Below are 17,990 nucleotides of genomic sequence, written 5' to 3'. Positions count from 1 at the left end.
AAACTCAAAGATATTTCCCTTAACCTCCAAGACTTTGTAGTAAAACCTTCATGTACTTCATTGATTTAGTCAGTTTCATAAAAACAGGTTAAGAACAATTGGTCCCTGCCCTTAAAGAACTTAGATCATCTTGATGAGAGGTGGACGAAAACGCTTAAATAATGAACATGTAATATCAGTAAGTATATTAAGCAAGATGGCTAAGAGGAAGGCATATATTGTGTATATCCTGTGAATATTGCAACTATTATACAGTGTCTGATGTATACTGCTGAATTTTTATTTTATAGTAACTATTTGGTTTGAATTGAGTGGCCCATTTGAAGTTCCCCTGTCCTGGGACGCCTGTCTGGGTTAGTTGCAAGAGCATGCGACTCTTGATCTCAGTGTTGTGAGTTCAAGCCCCATGTTGGGTGTAGAGATTACTTAAAAATAAATTTAAAAAATAAAATAAAATTAGATCCCCCTGTCTTTTTCTTGAATATGCCATCTCTTTCATGGACTTGTTCTTTCCCATTCCTTTTTTATAATCAGTAACCTTGTTAGTATTCCAGGCTCCCCTCAAACCCTGCTTCCTTCTCAGAGTAATACCTAACATACCAACTATATTGGTGTTTCCCATTTGAAATTACAATCTATAAAGTATGTTAGCAATATACTTTATAGACTTAAGCCTTTTTCTCTGATTTATCAAATATTTGAGTCTATATTAGAATAGCAGCCTATTGGGGTGCCTGGGTGGCTCAGTGGGTTAAAGCCTCTGCCTTCGGCTCAGGTCATGATCCCAGGGTCCTGGGATTGAGCCCCACATCGGGCTCTCCGCTCAGCGAGAAGCCTGCTTCCATTCCTCTCTCTCTGCCTGCCTCTCTGCCTACTTGTGATCTCTGCCTCTCAAATAAATAAATAAAATCTTAAAAAAAAAGAATAGCAGCCTATTTCTTAAGCAAATGTTAGGTAAGACACTCAGTATGACAAGTTATTAAGTGGAAAGTTCTCTTCTTTTCTGGTTGTCCTAAGTATATCTTGTTTCTCCTCCAGGACTGTTTATTAATGACAGGACTCTCCATGTCTTCTGTCTTGTTTGTGGTAAAATATGCTTCTTACTAGGCACATTACCAGCACCCCAATATTAAATTAAATTTTGAATTAAAATTGCTCATTTGTTATCAGCCAGAATTTAAAATTATTCAAGCCAGATGCTTACAGGCTAGAATAAATATCTCTTCCCCTTAAAAAATAAAGAGTAATAATAATTATGATCATAATTATTATTATTATTAATAATAATTATGATCATAATTATTATTATTATTATTATTATTATTATTATTCAGGCATGGTTAGATTCATGCTGCTTTTGGCCTAACAGCATTTTAAAATACTATTATTCCAAGCCCTATATAATGGAAGCATATATCACAAAGTAAAAGAATTACTTCTCTTCCTACAATACATTTTTAATTTTTAAAGGTTATAGAAAATTCCTTTTAAAATGTTTTAAGACATAGACATTTTCATATAGAGCACTTTTAATCTGATGATTTCCAGGCTATTTAGTTTTACTTTGCAGTGACTTTGTTATCTATATTTATATCATGGTCTCCCTTTAGAGAGCTAATTTCAAAAATGTCTACTGAGTATATGCTAAATGTCAGCTAGCACACATCATAGAGCTAGACATACAGAAATGAAAAAATAGACAAAAAGCCCTACCTACAAAAAATTTACCTTCTATTTTGGGGAAACAAATAATAAACCAAAAAAATGATATAGCCTATTATGACAATAGGCTCTAAGGATAAAAATAGAGCAGGTAGAAGATGAATGACTTCTGGAGATCTAATGCCCAGTGTCAGGATTGTTGTCAAAACTGCTAATGGAGTGGATCTTAAATGTTCTCACTACAAAAAAAAAAAAAAAAAAAATCATTCTGTGGCATGATAGAGATGTTAGCTAAAGCTGTGGTGGTGACCATATTACAATATATAAATGTATCAAAACATGCTGTACACCTTAAGTGTACATAATGTCATAGGCAAAATATATTCTAATAAAAAAAAAAGAATAGAGCAGGGAAGGGAAATAGGAAGACTGTCACCGAAAGAGCATTGCAGTTTTAGCTGGAGTAGCCAAGGAAGGGCTCACTAGGAGGTTCCAATTGATTCTTTGAAGAGGTGAAGGAGGAAGATGTGTTTTACACAGAGGAACAAATACAAAAGCCCTGCAGGAAGAGCATGCCCAGCAGAATTTCCAAATGGCAGGAAAGCCAGAGTGGCTGGAGTGGAGTGAGCAAGAGAGAGGGCCAGAGAGATGACAGGAAGCCAGGTCACAGGGGTACTGTGACTTTGACTCTGAGTGAGAAGAAAAACAAGAACAGAAGAGAAACATAGTCTGACCTCTACAATCGAGATTAAATATGAAGAATTAGACTATAGAGGAAACATGAAAGCAGAAGGAAAATGCCAGGTAGGTCGATACTGCAATAATCCAGCCAAGAGATGATGGTGGTTTAGACCAGAGCAACAGTGGTGGATGGTGTGAGTACTGGCCAGATCCTATATGTTACCGAGGTGGTGCTGGCAGGATTTGCTGGTGGATTAGATACAGGGTATGAGAAAAAAAGAGGCATTAAGGATGACTCCAAGGTGTTTGGCCTGAGAGACAGAAGACCAGAGTGGCTGCTTACCTATCACAAAGGGGTTCTGACGGGATTGAGAATTTCTGGCACTGCCTGTTCCATCCGTAGTAGCCATCTGGCTTCAGAAAGGATAGATACAGTACTGAGATGGAGACTTCCCTGCCCCTGCCCACCCCCGCAGTAATTGCCTCTAAGTTCTGGAAGAAAAGATCTCAAAGAACTATTTATCATTCTCCACAGTTCTGGAAGGGAGATTCTGACTTGTTGCCTGGCTACCAGGTGGCTGGAACCATGCCATTGATAAATATGTGTATTTGTAAGTTGGGCATCTGTATTTCCCCTTGTTCAGTCCACAAATAAAGTCTTAAAGAAGAAATAATTTGACTTCCTTTTGAAGGAGAATTTAATGGTCTAGAATCTAGGCCATTAAGTACCTTTGCAGAATGGTATATCAAAAGCTTTAAAAGAATAAATACTTTCCCAAAAGATCTAACAAGGCTGTTACACAATTAGGATCGTTTTTTTAGTTTCATATTAAATGGACCTTTTCATTTGATGCTTATTGACCAAAGGATCAATAAGCATATTTTAGTGAATATGTACACTAGCAGTATAGGCTAGAATATCGCGTTCCCAATATTCAGCATTACCTGTACTACTTGATATGCTAATAATATGTCCTTACTATAATTATTATGTAGACATAGTTACTAGGGATATCGTTATTGGGTAAATATGTAACATTTTTTCCATTCTCTCTCCCCTACTAGAACTGTTAGTAGAGTTGGCTGAAAAGTACTATTTTCTACCTGAAAAAGACATTTTAAGACAAGAAATAAGAGTACTTTATGGGCCCAGCACACTTCCACCATACCTCTCTATTACCTAAGAATTATGAACATTTTAAAATGTTATGTAAACTGTATATAAGTTTATAGTAATTAACAAAATTGAAAGATAATATTAAGAAAGCTAAAACAGTGCTCGCTTTGGCAGCACATAGACTAAAACTGGAACAACCCAGAGAAGATTAGCATGGCCCCTATATAAGAATGCCTTGCAGGGACGCCTGGGTGGCTCAGTTGGTTAGGCAGCTGCCTTCGGCTCAGGTCATGATCCCAGCGTCCTGGGATCCGGTCCCACATCGGGCTCCTTGCTCAGCGGGGAGCCTGCTTCTCCCTCTGCCTCTGCCTGCCATTCTGTCTGCCTGTGCTCACTCTCTCCCCCTCTCTCTCTCTGATAAATAAATAAAATCTTTAAAAAAAAAAAAAAAAAAGAATGCCTGGCAAAGTCCCACAGCGCTCCCTATTTTAAAAAAAAGGCTAAAGCAAGCCGCTCTCAGTTTGCCTTTCTTAGTTCCAAGTTTTAGCCTGCCACTGCTATTGTAAAATATTTTACAGTTATTTGCATTCTTTATAGAGAGAAGGCAAAGTGGAAGCAGGGATCATGACGGCCACATCATGGTTGAAAGAGGAGCCTCTGGTACACAAACAAGAAACGGTAAGCAATTTTTGAATCTGTAGCCTAGGACTCTTGCGACAATTGGTATTGGGACAATTTTAAGTTACTTTTCCTTTATCTTCATTTTTCAATGTGTGAAGAAAAAAGTCTTTAAAAAAGTCAAGGACACAAAGTCAGAGGACTGTCAGTTAAATGAACAATTTAGGCTAATTTCACATTTCATATCATAAGATCAAAGTCAAGAACAATCAACAGTCATTTACATCCAAACTGGAATTTTAACTATACCAAACTATAAATCCAAAATTAAATACACTGTATAAGTGAACAATCCAACCTAACTGAACAGTTTTTCACTAACCAAAAACTTAAATGGAAAGATAGTAACCAGTGTGTGTTTAAGATTATTAAATCCAAACATCAGAATTATTCTCTGACTCAAACATATTTTATTTGAGTCTTTGATCTTGTGATCTTTTTGGTAGTTGGTCTTCTCACATACTACAAAATCTATATTGTCATCATAAGGCCTCTTTAAAAGTAAAGAATCTACATGTGGAAGGTTTTTGTTGTTGTTTTTGCTGGGTGTTTTTTTTTTTTTCTTGCTTTTAGAGATTTAACTATACGTTTAAACTAGCTTAATGATTTGGAACATGGAGTGAATATTTTTCTAACTTTATAGAAATACATGAGTAGCAAATGTTGGCAGAAGTACTACTGGATTAAAAAAAAAAGTATTACTGGATAATACTTTCCCCAAATCTTTTCCTAATAAAGCCTTGGTCTTAAGAAACTAGAGGATATATTTAGCTCTAATTGATGTAAAAAGAATAAATACTGGATTTAAATTTGTAGAAAATTTTACTTTAGAATATCTAAAATATTTTCTTTATTTCTGATGGTCAGGATTCTATCAAATCTTATTCTTATTTTTAATCCATTAGAACCATTTTCCACTTGTGAATTCTTTACTTTGTTAATGCCTACAAATTTGGTTTTTTTCTTAAAGTGTGGTTGGAAATATGTGGACTATAGTAAGCAAGTTGTGTACTTTTCACTTCTGAGACCAGAATCAGTCCCTACACTTCAGAAGCTGACTGCTCTGCTCTGTGTTTTCCTTACATATAAATTGATTACGTGGTATTCTGTTTAAACTTCTAGTTATTTTGGAAGGTTACTCAACTTGAAAAAACAGTGTACCAGACTGTAATATTGAATCCTTTACATTTGTTTATAAAATGCTGTACTTTCAGAAAATACCAAGTGATATATTAGTTATCTGCCCAAATTTAATTCCCTTCCAGTGTGATAGATTTGATATTATCTTGACATTTTCTAATGTTTCTGTTACTGCTTCTTACATAGTCTAGAGAGACTGGCTGTCAAGAACACAGAAGTCTAGAACAACCTGCGGAGTTGCCAACAAATGAAGCATGTGATCTCTGCAGTGATTTTAGTGATGATGAATCAGTGGGGAGCTCAAGAACAAAGACAGCTAAAAACAAAGCATCTGACTCAAGTAAAGCTTTGGGTTCTCCTGGACAGCTTACCCTACTCCACTGTGGTTTCTCTAAATTGTTTGAAACAAAATACAAAGCAGTTGAGGATTGTGATGGAAATATTGCCTCTGATGATGAAAGTTCTGATGAACAGCCCAAGTGTCTTTCAACAGAAGCCAAAGATGTTGGTTATCAGAAATGTCATGACTCTCTTGGTACCTCAAAACACCAGAAATTAGCTAGTATCCTAAATCCAAATGAAAAATGTATTTTTGATAAAAGTGAGAAAATTTTCAAACGAAATATTTCTTCAGAGTCTGGTGATGAGAAACATTTTAAAAATACAGCTGACCACCATTGCACTTTACCGAATGTCACAGAATCAGAAGATAGTGATGTCATCTTTCCTACACAATATATGACTCAGAGATGCCCTAAGAATGGTATAAAGTTTAAGCCACTTGTGGATGGATCTCGAGATTCTGAAACAGATAATCCTGTAAAAATAAGAAATAATGGTGATGATAGAAAGACTGATGTCAAAGGAAATAGACAAATTTCAAAACAATTAAATCCTGAGAACATGAGCCTGAAATCTATTATGAAAAGAAAAGGCAGTAGTGATATTAGTGATGAGTCTGATGACATTGAAATTTCCTCTGAGTCAAGAGTAAGAAAGCGAAGAACTACCAGTTCTTTGAGGTTTAAGAGAAAAAAGGAAAATAAAAAGGAACTTCTCACTTTTTCTAAAACAATGAAGAAAACAAATCAACTGTATAGAGCAGATGGAGATTGTAACTCTCAGGCTATTGATGATTTTTCATCCTCAGATGATGATTTAACTGTTCGCCACATCAGTTGCTCTAAACAGAGCCATCCACCAAAAACTATAAAAGATAGAATCAGTTTCTCTTCAAAATTGCCTAACCATAAGGAAAATGGCACTTATATGCCAAGAAAATCAATCAAACTTTCAAATGAGAAAATTGTCAATCAAGAGCAGGTGTATGAGTCAATGGATAAATTTTTAGGTAACTATAGATACATTTTGAAAACTTTATGTTACATTATTTGTTTTGTGCATTCAGATAGCTCTGTAAGATACAGATGCTTGAATTGGCTTGTAAAATAGTTCTATAGTCACGATGCTGTATTGAGGCACAAATGAGGGAGCGGGTGGAAGGTAGGTAAAGGGAAGACCACCCAGGTCAGCATAGTGAAATTGTTATCCACCCCAGAAGCCCCTCCAAGTACCCCATCTGAGTCACAGCCCCCACAAGACTTCATTTAGTCTTGACCTACAGGTAACTTTAAATTTAATGGTTTTCTTCCGTCCTTGTGAGTGTCTCACCAGTGCGTGTGATTGTCAGAAGCTTATTTTCTAGTAGATCCCTCAAGAAGTGCTCCTGAGGATAACACCTCCTGAGATTCCTGTTGGTAACAGTCTGTGCCCTTTATACTTAAAAGTCATTTTGCCAGATATAAAATCATTGACTCACACTTTCTTTTCTTAAGTATTTTAAATATGAGGCTTCATTTTCTTTTGGCATGAAGTGTTGTATTACATGTTCTTTTTCTTCCCCCGTGATGTCCAAAGAACTTCTTTTCTTTTCATTTTTGTCCAGTAAATGTACTACATTGTGTTTGAACGTTTGTCTTAGTTTGACTTGCTTTAACAAACTCCCGTGGACTGCATGGCTTAAACATTTATTTCTCATAGTTCTGAAGAGTGGAAGTCCAAGATCAGGACCTCATCCTGGCCTACAGAAGGCTGCTGTCTTGCTGTGTCCTCACATGGTGGAGACAGGAATCACCTCTCTTGGGCGCCTGGGTGGCTCAGTCCATTAAGTGTCTGCCTTCTGCTTAGGTCATGACCCTGGAGTCCTGGTACCAAGCCCCACATCGGGCTCCCTGCTCAATGGGTAGTCTGCTTCTCCCTCTGGCCCTCTCCCCTCTCATGCTCTCTCTCACTCACTCTCTCTCTCTCCCAAATTAAAAAAGAAAGAAAGAATCTCTCTTGGGTCTCTTTTTTTAAGGGCAGTAGTCCCATTCTTTAGAACTTCACCTTCATGACCTAATTATCTCCCAAAGGCCTACCCTTCAAATACCATCTCACTAGGGGTTAGGGCTTCAACATACAAATTTTGGAGGGACACAAACATTCAGCCCATACCAGTGTTGGTTATTCTGGGTCAGTAGTGTCATAATATAGTTTCAACTCGGTTTTTCTCTTGGGAAAGCTTTCTTGTACTAGTATTTTTAGTTACTTTTCGTATCCCTTTGCTTTGGTTTTCTTCTTCAGATACTCCTATTACTCAAATATTCGGTTTTCTTTGCCTGTCTTCAGTATTTGTCACATTGTCTCAAATCTTTTATCTTTTCCATTTCTTTTTGCTTTTTAAAAATATCCTTCCATTTTTCTTAAAGCATTAGTTATTATTTGTTCCCTTTTATGTTCCTGCAGTTTAGTCTTCATTTTTTAATTTTTTTTTTTTTTTAATTTCCAAAACTTTCCTGAGTCCTGTCCATCCATTTCTGAGTTTTCTAATTCTGACTGGTGTCAGAATTATGTATCTTACCATTTTCTTAATGTTTTTTACCTCATTTTGAAATCAGTTACAATTTTAATCTGCTTTGTGAGCACATGTTTATGGCATATTTTCATTCTGCTGCTTATTTTTTTTCTCATAATAATTTTTTTGAGATTGACCCTCTTGCTCATTCTTATAGAAATTATTTTCCCTGAATTTTTTAAGTGAGGCAGAGTTTAGGATATTTTTTACTAAGCTCACAAAGATCCGTATCTGTTTTTTGTACAGTGTTCAAAACTATTGTGGGATTTCCTGCCTCTGTCGGTACCCACTGCTTTGCTTTACACCTTCTCTTTCCCTCATTCCCAATCTTCCTATCCTGTTCTTTTTTACTCCCTCCCAGCAGTCTTTCTTCATCATGTGGCCCTGACTTGGGAGCCCTGGTGGATCAGTTTGGAGGGTTCCTAAGAGCTAGTTTGTTTTGTTCTCTCAGGTCTTCTTATTGTAAGCCCCCTGCACCTACTCAGCTTTGGAGGACTGAAAAACCTTCCCAAATTTAGCTGCTCATCTCCAAGTGGCCCACCATGCTCTCCAGGACATACTTGTTGACTGTTCTAGGCTCTTCTGTTCTCAGATCAGATGCCACCTTGTTGCTCCCTTGTTGCACCCATGCTGTGCACAATGTAGCTATTGGTGGACTGTCCCCATCTATTTGTATTTTAGGGTGTCTTATTACTTAATTTGTTTATGTGTTGTCTGTGGCCTTTCGTTTTGCTCACTAATTGCTGGCTATTTTTTGGTAGGGATTCAGAGATTGAAAAATCACTTCCCCTGCTACCAGCTACCACCATCTGCTGAGAATCTGTTTAATGATTTTAAGAGTTAGCATCATTTCTAAAAGTATCTGACTCATTCCTGAGGGGGAAAAAAAAAAGAAAATTATGTGAAAGAAGCTGATGTATAAGCGAGGATAGTTTGATATAGGAACTTTAATCATTGTGTTTGACTTATTTACATATAAAGTTTTCTTTGTGGTTATTCAAAAGTTCATTATGATATATATTTTGATACCCTTATAACTCAGGGCTGGACTATCCTTTGGTTTGATTTAGGTTTGAGAAATTGTTGCATAAACTGTTCTTTAAAAGGTCAGCTGAGCTGTTTTTGTTTTTTACTGTGTAAAAGATGTCAGTGGTGTGGAACTAAAGCTATTTTGAATAATACATAAAACATGTCATCAAAATTAAGAAAAATCTGACTGAATTTTCTGCCAGAAGAATCCTTGATCCTTCTAAAGGTTTAAAACTTTTGCCTTGCACACTACTTGGCATTTTGAGATTTAAGGAGAATACTGTCTTGGTTGTTCTTTATGTTATTTAATATTTGTTTTCTCACGATTATCAGTTTTGCTTGAGAGGTTCAGGACTGAAACAGCACAAGTGTTGAAGGTCATAATTAAGGTTCATTGCTAGAGATGTTTGAGGGAGATTTTACAGACCTCAGTTCTAGCCTTCTCTTTTATGGCCACAAATTAAAAGTAAATTATAGGTGCCTAGAAGCAAAGCAATAAAAAATGTAGCTATTTTTTAGACTTAGTTAATTATTTTCATTTCCTAAAAAGCTCCCAGTCTTGACATTCTCTGGGCATATGTACAAAAAAGACAAAATACAAACAGTAAAATTGAACAAAGCCAACCAAACGAAACTCCCTGGTCATAAACCTCAGCTCCCACTCCATTGTTGTAATCAAGTACGGGTTTAAAGGAATAGATAGATGAGGTCAGCACTGCTGTTTAAATTAGTAAACAATTTTTTAAATCAATAGGAACACAAATCCATAGAGATGACCCTTCACCGTGACTTTTTTCTTAGCCAAAACCCTCATTTCAGGTTGAAATCTAAAGGTTGATATCCAATCTCAGAAATTCTCATATTGATGAGAAGGAAGAGTCATTTCCAAGTTAACCTAGACCAATATGTTTGAACTCTTTTCATTTAAAAAAAAAATAGAATATTATGATGTTAACATACAAACTCAATGTTTTTCTTGAGGATTAAGAATAAAGCATTACTTCTTTTTTAGTATATTGCTGATAATTTTTAAAGTATACATGGAATCCTATTGCTTGACAACGAAACATCACTTAATAAACACCAATTGCCTCCCAGATGGTGTTCAGGAAGTGGCTTATATTCACTCCAACCAGACTGTGATTGGATCCAGCAAAGCTGAAAATCACATGAGCCGATGGGCAGCACGGGATGTGTTTGAATTGAAGCAGTTTTCCCAGCTTCCCGCCAATGTAGCTGTTTGCACTTCTAAGGTAAGAGAACACAGGGTCCTGACATCTTTAGTATTTAGAAGTTACTCAATAGGATCTTCTCTAAATACTTCCTCAAAAAAAGTGGCTACTTAGACTATAAGTGACATACAAACAAGTATAAAAAACAGAATGCCATTTGGAGCACTGTTGTGCTAAAATATTTTATATTAAAAGGCACATCTATATTTAAATGCCTAACAGTGTTGAGTTGCTTAATAATGCCTCTTAATAAAAGTTTGCCAAAAAATTAGAAATCTGAGGGAATCATTCAGTTAAATCAGAATCAAAACCACTTACACTGATATAGAAAAGGGAAGTGTATGATTAGATTTCCTTCAAAATTTTTCATGCACAAACATGAAAGGCATGCACAAAACTTAACTTCATATAGAATTTATATATATATGTATGTATGTGTATATACATATATTTTTTTTTTTGAGAGAGAGAGTATGCATGGGGACGAGTAGGGGTGGGGGGCTGAGGGGCAGAGGGAGAAAAAGAGAGAGAATCTTCAACAGACTCTACACCCAGCATGGAGCCCAATGTGGGGCTCTGTCTCATGATCCTGAAATCATGACCTGAGGCAAAATCAAGAGCTGGACACTTAACCGACTGAGCCACTGAGATGCCCCTAGAATTTATATTTTTAAAAAGGATTCATATAATGTTAAAAGTAATAAGTAGATCCTCTGTACTTTTCTTATTTAAAATTGCTATTATATAAAAATAAGGATTTATGTAAATGTGGTATTTTATTTACACATAGTCACTTTCATCAAATGTTTTCAAAAATGTTTTCTTCTCTTTGCCTTATTATTCTTTATTCCTGGCTTTATTATTCCTTTATTCCTATTATTCTTTATTCCTTTATTCCTGATTGTCTGAGAAGTTTTTCTATCACTTTATGTGTAGGAGTTAAAAACCGGTACTGTATATAACCATGATACTTTGTTTCTAGTTAGTACTACTTTTTTAAGAATGAAGCAAGGGAAATGCCTCTGAACTGTCAAGCTGTCTTTATTTATTTGTACCTCCTCTGGTTCCGCAAAGGATTTGGATTGTCCTAACAATAAAATCAGAATACAAAATGAAATTCAAAAACAAGGAAAATATAAATTAAACTAGAAGTTTAATTAACTTCTAGTTTAAGAGAAAGTTAAATGCAAATATATAAGACATAATGTTCTTAGCCAGATATTTTTTTAGTTTGAGTTTCCTGGTAGACAAAACAAAGGAAGTAAACAATTTATTTAGTGTTTTCTCAACTACCGCATTTGGAAATGTGTGTGGGCACTTTGGGTGGTCACAGTGACTGAGTGCCCGAGTGGCATTAATGTCTGAAGGCCAGGGAGACTAAATGGCTGTTGTGGGGGAGGGGGGACCATCCCACATGCCAAGAATTGTTCTGTTCAAAATGCCATAACACCCTGCTGAGAAGCACTGAGCTAAATTGTTGTCCTTAAGGAAAAGAAAAAGAAAAAAAAATGCTGGCTCTTCTAAGGAGGAAGAAAGCTTTTCCTAGCACTTAATTTGAGGGAAATTTGTCACCTGGGATTTTAAATGGTGGCTACCGAATGATCTAGTGAGCAATGAGTTGTCTGATAATATCCTTAGAGTAAATGAAATAATAGACTTTGAAAGGCTGTGCTTTTAGCGTTTTTCATTCTAATCCAAAGGCACAATGCCACAATATAACACATGAAAGCATTCTTTCATGACCCACATACGCTGCCCTTTTAATATATTCTCATTTGATCTAGGAATATACCATATCTCAACCAACACTGTAGAGAGCTATTTCTATAGCTGGTCTACCTTGTAAACGAGCTATCTGAAAAAGGTAAGCAGAAATATGCTGGGTTTGCCAGAAATGTGCTGTATTAGAAAGAAGAGCCTATCAGAATCTCTTAAATAGACAACTAATTTTTTCTTAGGGTTGTATTTTTTCAACCATACTCCCCTTTTTTTTTTAACCATGCCCTTATCCAAACAAACAAATTTTAATGTGAAAACATCAGCTAATTTGGCAAACCCCTGTAGTAGATGTTAATGAAATCATTTAACTGGATATTTGTTGTTGGTTTATTTAAATATTTCTCAGAAAACAAATTTGCAGTCTCATGTAATTCTTTCCAAAGCAGATCTGAGAAGCAACCACCTAAATATAAAAGAAATAAAGGTCCCTTTGGAACCTTCTCAAGGCAAGTTGTAAAAAATTAAAATGGTAGAAATACACTTTGCCCTTAATTAGGCCAAGGAACAGGAGCAAGGGAGTTCCTTTATCCTTATGTTAGCAATCCCAGTAGTTCTCAATCTTTTTTAGCCCTAACATTCTTGAGGTAGACAGCACAATCTTGTCAGAAACTTTGTCTCTTCACAGTGATTTTTGGAGTGAGGGACATTTCTTACCAAGAAACAAGTTGAAATATTCATCCCCTAGGATTTCTAATATGCCCTTTGAGGCTGTATGTCTCCCCATCACACACAGACCAACTTAGTAAGCCTTTTTGCAGGGTGTATGAAGAAATGTGTTGTTCAATGACTAAATCATAGTGGGTGTAAAATATTCAGGCAAGTTTTAAAGCCACTAAGCAGGAGGTCCCATCCCATGCCACCAGTGCTAGCAGGCCAAGAACAGTCTGTACAAACATGCTCATCGCAGCAGCCAGCCTCTTTAAATCAATACTTGATACAGTAAAATTCCAACAGAGTAAGATTCAGTCCCTCAGATTTTACCTCTACCATTTAATACATCAGGTTAATAATACCGCTGTAATTTCTTGAAAGTTGTAATCTATTACCTATATACAAAAGTCACTTAGGGACAGTACATGATTTAGGATCAAAAAAGAAAATTCTTACTTGTTATAAGAAAATCAGAATTTCCAAAATAGTGATCTTATGTATTTATGATGTTCTTAATTTTTCACCACCATCAAAGACTGAAACTATTGGTTTTTTTTGACATACAACTACAACTCCTGAGACATGTTTCACGCTTTCCTCCTTTTAGTTTGGTTAGTAATAAAGGCCTTATGTAATGAGTTTCATTTTCAATTTGTTGAACTCTGTAATCTTCCAGGAGCCAGTTATAACTAGCCTATGGCGTGAACTCTATTCAGAATGTCATAGTTTAGATTGTAGCTCTACTTCATACTTCCTGTGTGACCCTGAGAAAGGCACTTACCTTCTCTGTGCCTCAATTTCTTTGTGTTTAAAATACAAAATAATTATATTTCTTACCTCAAAAAGTTGTTGTGAGACTAAATGAGGTAAAACACCCTGGACGGTACCTGACACAAAGTAAGCACTCAGTGAGAAATAGATATTGTCATCACTGGGTAAGACTAATGTCTAGTCTCTCATTCCCCTGGAAGGGAGGTATCAGTGAGGAAAAATAATCCATAAATAGCTGTATGCAACCATATTTAATTATAAATAAAAGAATGGGTGATATTAGCAAATCTGGGGCTTTGGACTCCCTTAAAAAGAAAAACAAGAATATTCATGGTAGAATATCCTTCAGAAGTTTATATGTGACTACTGAGATTTTGCTTATGAAAATAGAAAGCCATCAGTACTTTATAATTTATATTAGTTTATTCTAAATATTCTGTATTAGAATTGGAGATATTAGTAACTTTTCTGCGTAAAGCTGATAGATTTACTTTATTTTGATTCACTGATTGAAGTGACTCCTTTTAATTCAAGATATCTCTATAGCTGCTGACATTCAAATGAGTGAGACATCACTCTACCATCAGACTAGCCTTTCATATTATCTCTGTATATCATATTCTTGGTTCTCATCATTATAAATCTTCTGGAAACTAAATACCACCTCAGTAATGTCAGGGAGATGGAACTATGGTGGTATCCTTTTTCTCTTTTTACTAAAATTATTTCTAAAGATGGTTAAATTAGGATATCTGGAAAGACTTTTTAAAAAATAGTATTACTTTACATAAGTGAGGTATTGATGACATTTCAGAGTCATCTCACAGAAGTTCCAAGTAAACAAATTCATAATCACCGATTTCATCATATTTGGTCAAAATTACTTACACACCTTTAATGAGTAAGTCACCGAAACACACCATCATCTTTGGTTAGAGATAATGTATGTCACTCAGTGAGAGAACTGTAGAGCGGTGGTGGCGATAGCATGTGGTGGCAATAGTGAATTTGCAGTTTTCAAAAAAATTGAAAGTTGTTATGGGAAGAAAGGAGAATAAACTAAGGTAAAGGGAAACAAAGCAAAAGAGGCTCAGCCATAGTGTCAGAAAATATCTGCAAACCTCTTGCTTCTAAAGTCTCCAGAAATCCCCAGACCTCCCACCTACAGTACAGTATCTTTCATCTTGGGGCTCACATCCAGAATCTTTATTACTGAGAATTCTTCTGAGTGCTTCTTGTCTGTCACCAAAGTTTTATTAGAGACCTTTATTTGTGTTTGAAAAGATTGTGTGTGCGTGTGTGTGTGCATATGCTTGCGTGTGGTCTGTGTGTGTGTGTGTGTGTCTGCAGCCAGATGCAGATGTGTTGTCTCACTTCCTAAGAAAATGAAACAAATCCTATTTACTTGTATGAAGGCAACACACATTTAACAGTAGTCACAATATGCAAGTGTTTCACTCTCCAAGGAATACTATAGTTGAGTGTAAGTAGGAGCTTTTAACTAAATTGCAAAGGAGTATACAAACTAAATGGAAAGGTTACAAAAAAGAAGTAATGTACACCACAATCCTAGATGAACTCCTATGATCCTTTTAGAGTTTCTCAGTCCTTTTGATGTAATTATTGATAACCAAAATGACAAGAGCTCAGAACCTGCTTTTCAAATTCAGCCATATATTAGAAGGCCTCAAATATACTATCTTTTCTGTGTTTCTTATAGTTCAGACTTTTATAAATGGGTTTCAACTTATATATTATATAGATGTCTTGAATGAAAACCTGTCTCTCCTAAAATAAATTTCTAATCAAACTTGGTTATTTAGTAATACAAACATATAAAATAAGAACTCATTTTGGCTTAAGTTTAGATATTTTAGAGCCGTTTCTGAAGACAGCTTATCTTAAAAGATGAGATGTCTGATAACAAGAGGGAAAATGTGGGTGGTTTAGGTTTAAACTCAGACCAGAAAGAAATGTTTTTAAGCATCTGAAAGGACTGACTGATAATACCTTTATTAAAGTTAATTTGTTCTTTTAATATATGGAAGTATGTAACAGAATTTAGCTATACCTGTTTGTGGTGTGGGGCCTCATTTTTTCAATCAACCGCATGTTTTCAACTTAAGTATACTTAAAGTTTTCTGAAAAGAAATGTACAAAGACAGCATTCAATTAAGGATTAATCACTATGGCAACTGAGACATGGTGACCCAGAGGAGGGGATGTATTCTCCCCTCCGTTTCCTGCCAGCTGTCATGGTCAACCTCTGTGCCTGAATCCACGCCAAAATATAGACTGTGACCAACTCTAAGAAACTATATCTGTATTTTTATAAATTGGTACAAGTATCAGACTATAAAAGAAGACTTAATCCCCTGAATTGGATGACAGACACTTGGCACTCTTGCCAGTGTTTGACAGAGAAATAACGGGTCGCTTTGTAGTAAAACCTGGATTAATAGTAAACCCTTCTTTATGTTATTGCAGTGTGGTGTAAATGAGAGGCCTAAGCACTCTGTCAGCCCAGGCCCGGGGGAGCGTGGGGAAGGGTGCCTTTTATAACCCGTGCAGGTTTAAGCACTGCTCAGAATACTGTAAATACAAAATGTTGTGTTAGTAAGAACTCCTCTTTCTTGTATTCGCATTAGATTGGCGTTTTGTAGATTTCTTTAAGAAAGGATTTCTATGAGCTATGGTGGATTTGATTGCAGTATGTTTATACAGCTTTTGGAGTCAGCAAGGAGGGATGGACTGTTTATAATGAAGTCGACTTTGGGGAGATATAGCATTCCATTATCCTATTTTTCAGAATAGTGAATGGCATGATGGTTTAAAGTAATCGTTCACAAATGACTGGTTTATGAAGTAGTTGAGTAAGGAAGGTTTATGGTTTCAGCATGGAACAAAATTAACTCTTACTGGGTGAGATTTCTTATGGTTTTATCATTTTTCTTTCTATAGCTAGATGCTAATTTTATGGTATTTGTATCAGAAAGTTATTCTTTCAAGTAATTTGAGTAGAGATCAAGATTTTTCTAATTTTGTGTGTGTGTGTGTTTGTTGGCATGAAGACTTTCTATCTTTGGAACTAGGGTTGATTCAGAAAGATAGTAATAATTCATGAAGAACACCTGTTACCTAGTCAGAGGAAGGAGACTCTGATATTAACTTTAAATATACACACCTAGTCCCCTCCTAGCTAGTGGCTGTGAGTAGACATGATATCCTTCCTCACAGTGGTGTTACCAGGATTAAAGGAGTAACTTGACTGCTGAGCTTGTGTACAAAACATATTCAGCTTCTTGCAAGAAAGACATTGAAATTACTCAGAAGATGATAGAAATTTCTATTCTTGTAATTATGATTATTGCTGATCAGTAAGGACAATGAGTGAGACTCCCTACAATGTCCTAATATGATTTTTATTGTTAATAGTACCAATAATAGCATGTGTTAGAAAACCATAGAAGATGTCTAGTTCTCTAATTTTATAGATGAAGGACCTGCCTGAGCTATGGCTCACTTTTCATGAAGAATTCTATAGGAAAAATGCATTTGAAAGGAATTATAAACTAATTTAACAATGAATTGGACTGACACCAATAATCTTTGCCTAACAAGAAGTAGTTGGATTCTAACTCTTCTTCTAGTCAGTCATTGTTCCAATTGCATAGAAGATAGATGTTGCTTCTTAAAACAATTTCTCCATTTAGAATAGTTGGAAGATTCTAAATAGTTAAAAAATACTATTTCTTCAAATAATGCTTTTTCATTAACAACATAAAAACTTAAAGATATATGATCTCATTGAACTGTGATTGACTCTACCTAGTGACTTAAAGAAAGTTAAACACATAACATCCCTTTTCAAATTATATTTTATCCCTCTGTGAAAACCGTGGTATCAATTGGACATGGCCACTTAATAGAAACACCTATTGCCTTGTCATCTGAGACTCTTGTCTCTATGCATTTGAATTCTGAATTTTTATAGGATGAATAAAACAAAATTTTAAGACAAGAGAATCATTCCATTTCAGAATTTGGAGGATTCTTGGAGACTATTTAATGCAAATGAATTGTTTTTACTGATTTTTAAAAATTAGATGGTAAGTGATTTCCCTCAGGCCCAATAATATCAGTAAGCTTAGATGCCTATAGTCTTTCAACATTTCTATCTTCTGTTGTGCTTTTTCCCTCAGTTCCTTTGGCTTCTATTTTGGTTTGGAGGTTTTACTTTTTTTTTTTTTTTTTTTAACTCCATTTTACTTTTCCAGTATGAAAAATCAGTCTAATTTTCCAAAATAACTTGCCTATGAAGAACATCCTCACTTTAGCAGTTGAACAAAAAATCCAG

The 17,990-nt window shown here is 35.5% G+C and overlaps 1 protein-coding gene and 1 non-coding gene across 5 annotated transcripts in view; both read left to right on the top strand.

The window, feature by feature from the left end:
• Positions 1-17,990, top strand: part of ERCC6L2 (ERCC excision repair 6 like 2) — a 144,510-nt gene that overhangs the window by 102,758 nt on the left and 23,762 nt on the right. For all 4 annotated transcript variants that reach the window (XR_004277737.1, XM_032308950.1, XM_032308952.1 and 1 more), the window contains 3 exons: positions 4,058-4,138; positions 5,465-6,629; positions 10,299-10,453. Coding sequence is in view for 3 of the 4 variants with exons in the window: in XM_032308950.1 (XP_032164841.1) it covers positions 4,058-4,138; positions 5,465-6,629; positions 10,299-10,453 (1,401 nt within the window). In the remaining variant the exon portion in view is untranslated. The remainder of the gene's footprint in view (positions 1-4,057; positions 4,139-5,464; positions 6,630-10,298; positions 10,454-17,990) is intronic.
• LOC116571237 lies at positions 3,619-3,725 on the top strand. The gene has a single exon (XR_004277801.1). It is a non-coding gene; the product is annotated as a U6 spliceosomal RNA (small nuclear RNA).

This window comes from Mustela erminea, chromosome 12 (genome assembly GCF_009829155.1).
Source record: "Mustela erminea isolate mMusErm1 chromosome 12, mMusErm1.Pri, whole genome shotgun sequence".
Lineage (NCBI taxonomy): Eukaryota > Metazoa > Chordata > Mammalia > Carnivora > Mustelidae > Mustela > Mustela erminea.
Note: the sequence above shows the minus strand (reverse complement) of the source record. Positions and strands in the feature narration are given on the sequence as shown.